Source organism: Sceloporus undulatus, chromosome 6, assembly GCF_019175285.1.
Source record: "Sceloporus undulatus isolate JIND9_A2432 ecotype Alabama chromosome 6, SceUnd_v1.1, whole genome shotgun sequence".
Lineage (NCBI taxonomy): Eukaryota > Metazoa > Chordata > Lepidosauria > Squamata > Phrynosomatidae > Sceloporus > Sceloporus undulatus.
Genome location: NC_056527.1, coordinates 107175330 through 107182435, shown reverse-complemented (window position 1 = coordinate 107182435; position 7106 = coordinate 107175330). Strand labels below are relative to the sequence as shown.

The following is a 7106-nucleotide window of genomic DNA, read 5'->3' as shown; positions in this document are numbered from 1 at the left end:
TTATTATTATTATTATTATTATTATTATTATTATTATTATTATTATTATTATTATTCTGAAAACATATAGAGTGTGGTACAACTGAATGGTTCACAGAGTTTGCATTTGGAAAGTTGTAGTCCAAAAAAATTTTCCCCAGCTCTGTTCTGTACTATGTAACAGACACAGAACACTTTTGTGTTTACATTAGATCAAAGTAAGAATCACCTTTTTGCACTGGGCTAAAGAGTAAAGGCAAAAGATCATCATTCTGTCTCCAACCATTACCTGCCAAAGCCTTACTGGGAAACCACATGGAAGTGATTAATATTCCCTAGTACTGGTAAGGAGAACTAATGGACCACAACCCTAATCTAACAGATGTTCTCCTCCTCCTGAAGGTTCTTGAGTCTACTTTGAAATAAAATTTCATAGTCTCTAATCATTGGAGATTCCCTTCCTGTTTTTACATTCTCTCAGGCATATACCCAGTCCTCTTTGAAAACCATCTTCCATCACATTGCATCTTGTGGCAATTAATTTCTCAAGTTAATTATGCCCTGGACATATAATTACTTCCATTCTTAGTAGCTCTACTTCACAACTATAAAGCTCAGAAGACTATCCTTCCTCTCCCTGCCCCTTGCAATCACGAAAGCCAAGCACCTGCTGGATTTTAAAAGCCCACAAGATTTTACAATGGATCACTAGAACAGAATCTGAAAAGCTTATTTTTAGACTACAACTCCCATAATATTCCAGCCATACTGACTGGGGAATTCTGGGAGTTGGATTTGTAAAAAAACAACAACAAAACATAAATTTTCCAAGCCGTGAGCAAGAGCCATCATGGGGCGGGGGGGGGGGGAGTTCCACCAGGAATACCTCACACATGTTGCACTCACCTGCATCATCATCCTCTCCTTCTGCCATCCTCTCCACGTCACATCGCCGTCGGATTTCAAAACGGCGTGTGCAGCCGGTCTTGGGCTTCCACACGTCCTGCAATACGAGGGGCCGTTCAGAGTCGCCCACTGCCCGGAGATACTGGGCTTGCCAGGAGCCGTCTGTGCCATGGACGCTACCAACAACATCGCACAACACATAGACATCCTCGGCATTGGCCTGTGACACACCATAGCGCTCCAGTGCCTCATGCACCAGCTGCCGAGCAGTGGAGCGTGCAGTTGCCAGCACGCTCTTATAATTGGCACCTGTTGAGATGTCTCCACCATAGATCTTCAGAATGCCTGGTACTTCCCCCTGTGATGGGGGCTCGACTCGGTCTTCAGGCAGTGGATCAATAAGATCAGCCAGTTTCTTCTCACTGGCCCAGCGCCCTCCACTCCCACTGGTTGGACCTCCTGTTCCCCCTCTCTGGAAGAGTGTTGAGAGCCTTTTGTGTCGACTGGCCTTATTCTTGGTGGCTGGACGCATCTCCACAGGCTCACTACCACGGCTGGCTGTATCCGAGGATGTTGACCTGTGAAGTAGCAAGAAAGACAGTAAGATGTAGCAGGCTTTGTATTCAAACCAAAACCACAGTGCACCAGTCAGAATTTAATAAGTGTGAGATTAACTACTCTCTAAAATATGTAAATAAATTTAGAAAAAATAGGAATAAATCAGAAATATGTACAACATATCCTCAGACTGTCCCAGTTTGGCAGGGACAGTCTCTACAGTGTACACTCTTTATAGTGTACTGGCTTCTCTTGTTCTTCAATGTTTTTTATTTTGAGATCATAGAAGTAAAAGCACACGTTAAGAGCATATTTATGTTTCAAATTTTAGTTGTTTATACCACTTTGACTGCCATATTTCTTCCTACCACTGCTGCCACTGCCATTGCCCTGCAAAACATTGTGGGAAATGTAGTTTCAGGAGCGTGATGATACTTCCCTTTTCTAATAGCATTGTCACTTCAGTTCAACTGCTGCAAACTGAGTTCAAAGTGCAAAAGTAGTTTGCACTCAGTTAACCTAGCAGGGGCAGAGAAGAGGAAGAGAGCAGAATGTTTCACATCCCAATAGACTCAAGTAAAAGCAAATTGCTGCAGCTCTACCCTCTTGTATGTTGTTCCTCATTAATAACTTTGGCCATCTTGACCACACTCTGATATTGTTTGGCTACATATGTCCTGGTTTTAATCTGTGTAATGTTGGAGAGCATGATTCAGCAATGAGGCCGTAAGTGAAATTACCATCAAAGAGAAGGGAAGCCAGGGAATATCTGTGAAAGCTGATGAAAAAATTCCTCCAAATTAACAAAGTAACTTGTAGTCCAAAAACGGGGGGGGGGGGGGAGCCTGATATCAGTCTAGCTGCCTGGGCTCCCAAGAGGATACAGTCACTTACTTGACTGACCCCACACTTGGCCACCTGCGTCCCAGCTTGGCGAAATGTTTTTTAGGGGAGTTGATCCAAAGGCCAACAGGAAAGTGAAGCTTCCCAAAGCGAGGGCTTCCGTCCTTCCGCTCATCTGAAAACATGGTCACAAGGATCTAGAACTTTTGAAAGGGAAAGAGAGAGACAACACAAAAGTTCAAATTTTAATAAGAACCTGTCCCAGGAATGTCTTGGCTTCTAACTCATTGAGGCAAGCCCTACTTGGCCTACAACCTACAGATGTATTGAACCACAGTTATAAGGAGAACAAATCAGAATGCAGGATAGTGGGAGTTGTAGTCTAGGACATCTGGAAAGGCACCAGAATAGGGAATAGCATTTGGACCATGTACCCCGGCTTCCAAAACCTTGGCTTTCTCAGTTTGAGCCGGTCTAGATCAGACCCCATTGTCTTGAACACACCTAGAACAATTGTCACATGGACTTAAATTATTAAGGTCATTCCTTTCACAGTTTTATCAACGTGGCATGGAGCCAAATCCAATTTTGGAGGAGACAGAGCCCATGTGCCCATCTTCCTCCTGCTTTACAGAGATTCCTCTCATCAAGGGATCTTGTGAATGCAAGATAAGATGGACAGGCCTAGGTCAGGGACTATTGGACTTTCCTTGCTTCCAGGGTGTTTGGAAACCAGACATTGGCTGACACTCTTGGCTGGCAAGTGAATGCATGAAAGTCCCACCCACCCTTCTATGAAATCCTCCAGACTCTCCATGGGACCAATAGATAAGGTGTTTCTTGTTCCAACAGGCTTTTAACATGGTAGATGCTACACTGCATCACTGTAGTAATCTGCCAATTACTGGCATGTTGTTTTATTTTTTGATTTTTGTTTTTGATTGACTATTTTAATGATTGTTTACATATGAATGAAATCTAAGTGGTATATAACTGAGTATGTACATGCACATACATTCACTTTATGTATATATCTAGACCTATGGCCAGCCCTATCATTGGGTACAATGAGACAACTGACTCAACCAATAGAAGTGGGGGACAACCAATAGATGTAGGGGGACAACAACGGAAGCCCTATACCTGCTCCTGCTGTACCCTCTGGCCATTTCCCTCATTTTTGGACTGAACTGTGTTTATTACACAGCCATTCCTTCTAATAGTAATTGTTGTTATGCGTGTTCAAGCTGAATCTGACTTATGGAGACTGCATCATAGAATGTTCATGGGAAGTCATGCAGTTAGACTGAGTGAATGGGTTTCCATAGCTGAATGGGGATTTGAACCCTGGTTTCCAAGAGTCCTAATGTAGCACTCAAACCACTATACCATATTGGCATACAACCATTTGTGCACCCCCTAAACTAGCTAGTTACATTCAGATGTAGCAAAGCTGTGCTTCTCGGGCTATTTGATGTGGGAGACTGGCACACACACCCCAGCATGCCAGGGATTGGCACTCATTTTTTGTCCATTTGGTAAAATTGTTTCCTTCTTTCTTGGACACCTATCAGGGATGGCAGCCAAGGCTCAAGGACCAGCACCAGACCAGGGACCACCACTTTGAATATCACTGTGTTAGAGGAGCCTTCCTATTGCCACTGTTCAAGGAAGAGTCAATTGGAAACCTGATCAGGTTCTGTATATCGAATGGAGTGGGTGCCATCTTGTCCCTTTCCCTATGGAGCAAAATAAGGAGTCTCAACTCCCTGCAGTCCATATTAATTTCACATTCTCATTTTGCTCAAGGCCCTTTCTTTGCATAAAACACCAAAACCTATCAATTTCCTAGAGAACCCAAACATCCCTTGTTCATGCTTGTGCTTTGCACAAGAGTCCAGTGTACCTGCCTCATGTAATTCAAAGCCAGATCAAAGAAACTGAGACACCAAGCTCTGAATATCTGCTCTGGCCACAAGAGGGTGAGTCAGAGGCTCTGAATCAAACTATGACGTCAACAGGAAAAAGATGAGATAAGGGGTCCAGATAGCTGGAGCCTTACCTCAAAGGGGCACCCCCTCAATTGCTTATTCTTAAAGTTGGAATGCAATGTGGGGGAAATTATATGAAATGTTACAAAATCACACATACCCCATCCCTTCTTTCCATCATAAACATCAGGCTCCTCTTCAATATATGGCATTCTATCTCATTCTTTTAAGCCACAGGATTTCAGATGCCTGGTTTCTTTTCAACTCATGATAAAATGCAATACCCCATTTTGAGAGAATCCAGTTCTGGCTCTTATACTTCTTTTTATAAACAGAGGCAGTTCAAAACATTTTGCTGCCTCAGGCAGAATAACTGAAATGTAGATGTTCCACCTCAGACCTACACATACACACACAAATAATTACGCCTACCTAGCAGTCACTTCTTTCTGGCTCAATATATGGCTATATATTTTGTAGATGCCTACATGCTTTTAACTTATATCCCTATTACTTCAAACTTAATTAATGATCAGCATGGTTGCATTCATGTGCTGTTCTCATGGCTAAAAGACTCATGATTCATGGTTGGAAAATCCAATATTCACTGTCCATCACTCTCCATGATCAGAGCTTACCGCTTTAGCCATGGATGAACACATATTTTACAGATATCAACTCCAGGTCAATGAATTTTTGCACAGGTCAGTTGTATTAACATATAGGCCTAGTTTACATTTGCACCCTATGTATTTCTAGCTCCATCCCTTTCTCTTCCCCCTTATTTCTTTCTTCTTTTGCTCTTGCTTTATACAGTGGTACCTTGGGATACGAAATACCCAGGTTACGAAATTTCCGGGATACGAAAAAATCCCATAGGAAATAATTGTTCCGGGTTACGAATGTTTTTTCGGGTTACGAAAAATTTTTTGGTGCTTTTCGGCGCTATTTCACACGGAATCGCGGCTTTCCCCCATTAGCGCCTATGGGTTTTCGGCTTACGAAGGCTTTTCGGGTTACGAAAGCGGCCGTGGAACGAATTATTTTTGTAACCCGAGGTACCACTGTATTTGTATTTTAAAAATCCAATGAAAAATGCAAATACACACACAGGTGGTAAAAACATTTAAAACAAATAATCTACAGTGTGCTTCTTTGTAATGGTACATCCCCACCCTTACCTTGCCTAACAGTAAGGCTGGATCCAATTATAAATTTATGCTTCCTCCCTAAAATGGTTTTAGGCTCCTGTTCTTTCCATATTATCAACTTTCTGGTTCTTTCTAGAGAACAGTTCTTTTGGAATGGTGAGAGAAGGCAGGAAGTCATCAGCACTGGAGTTATATGGAATAGGATCTAATGACTGCTAGTTTATAAGGTGAAACAGAAGGCTAGATGAGAAGTAAATCCAAAACCAGATCTCCTTGAGTTGCCTTTGAGATGTAATGGGGCAGAGGAAAAGGGATGGAAATACACTTATACTATTGCCCTATTTTGCCACTTGGTCAATGTCCATTTCCAGTTTTGAAATCCATATATCAGTCTATGAGACTCTTGCCACATGCATGCAACTATGAGGCTAGCTCAATTACCTGCTCCAAAGGAAGTCCTAGCCACTATGATCTCCGTACGTTACCCACTCTCATGTGTCCCACAGGCAGTCGGACTCCATATTCTGCTTCAGGATACGGTGACCAGTCTCTTCTAGGGCGTTCTTCTGTGTGCTGTGTGACTTAAGTCCAGTGATGACTGCACACGGATTTCCCGTGCCTCTGGTCATTCATACACAGGAGGTGGGGCAGGAAAAGGAGATGGGGGGAGCAGGAAACTGGTTGGGAAGCTGGGCCTCTCCCAAGAACTGTGGAGGGAGTGGGACAGAAAGGCTAAGACATCTGAACTAATAAGAGGCAAGGCCAGGAAACCCTTGGCAGTAAAACAAGGATGGGAAAGGGGTGGATTTAAACAATTAGAAGTTGGTTTCTTGACACTTGATACTTCAGTCACCAAATAGTGAGGCCTACAGGCACAATCATTTGTTTGGCATTGAAGGAACCATGGGAAAGACTTGCCTAGTTTGGTTCACCCCACTTCCACTACCAACATTTGCCAGCAAAAAATCATGCCAACGTTTTTACTATTCACTGCGACTGCATCTTTAGCAGCAGTCAGGCAATGGTTCATCATTCTCAAATTCTTTCTGTGAAAAGCTTCACCTGATTTCTGTCCTCATCAAAGGCACAGCATCAGACTAGATCAACTTATTTTGATCAGCTGGCAAGAGTTTGTTCCAAAAAGCAATACTTGAGGTGGCATACCTATGGTTGAATCCTGCTTATGGTAGTAGGTTCATATAACTGGCTGGCAAGTGGCTTCTAGGTGACATGTGGTCATCTCAATCCCAGATGAGAAGACCTGAAGAGTAAATGACACCAGTATGATGAAAGGGATAGTTAGGGCACTCACCCAAGTGTGGAAGAAGATGCTGATGCATCTCTGTGGCAGGTTGCTAAAATAGGCTTTTGTTTTGTTTTTTTGTCCTGATAATTAACTGGGCCCAAATTATAGCATGCAATTGAAAGTCTGAAAGTTTATGATACCATTTTTGCTATCATGGCTTCATCCTGAGAAGATCTATGGATTACAGTCTGGTGGGATTTAGATTCTATGCTAGAGATCTAGAGTGCTGTACTGATGCTTTCCAGCAGAGAATTCTAAGTCCTTCACCAAACTGTAAGTGCCAAGATTTTGTCCAATAGAGGTATGACAGCTGGTATCAACCAGCTAGAAATGTGTATGTAGAGATTTTGTAGCACCTTTGAGACTAACTGA

At 42.7% G+C, this 7106-nt stretch overlaps 1 protein-coding gene across 2 annotated transcripts in view; it reads right to left on the bottom strand.

The window, feature by feature from the left end:
* The window catches only part of RASIP1 (Ras interacting protein 1), a 19201-nt gene extending 13187 nt beyond the window's left edge, over positions 1-6014 (bottom strand). The window contains exons 1-3 of one of the 2 annotated variants that reach the window (XM_042477064.1): positions 5870-6014; positions 2338-2489; positions 886-1463 (exon numbers count right to left, since the gene is read on the bottom strand). In XM_042477064.1, the coding sequence (XP_042332998.1) occupies positions 886-1463; positions 2338-2471 (712 nt within the window). In that variant the 5' untranslated portion in view covers positions 2472-2489; positions 5870-6014. Of the gene's footprint in view, positions 1-885; positions 1464-2337; positions 2490-5869 lie in introns of those variants that run through there. The other variant, XM_042477065.1, reaches the window with a different exon arrangement.
* Positions 6015-7106: the final 1092 nt, after the last annotated feature.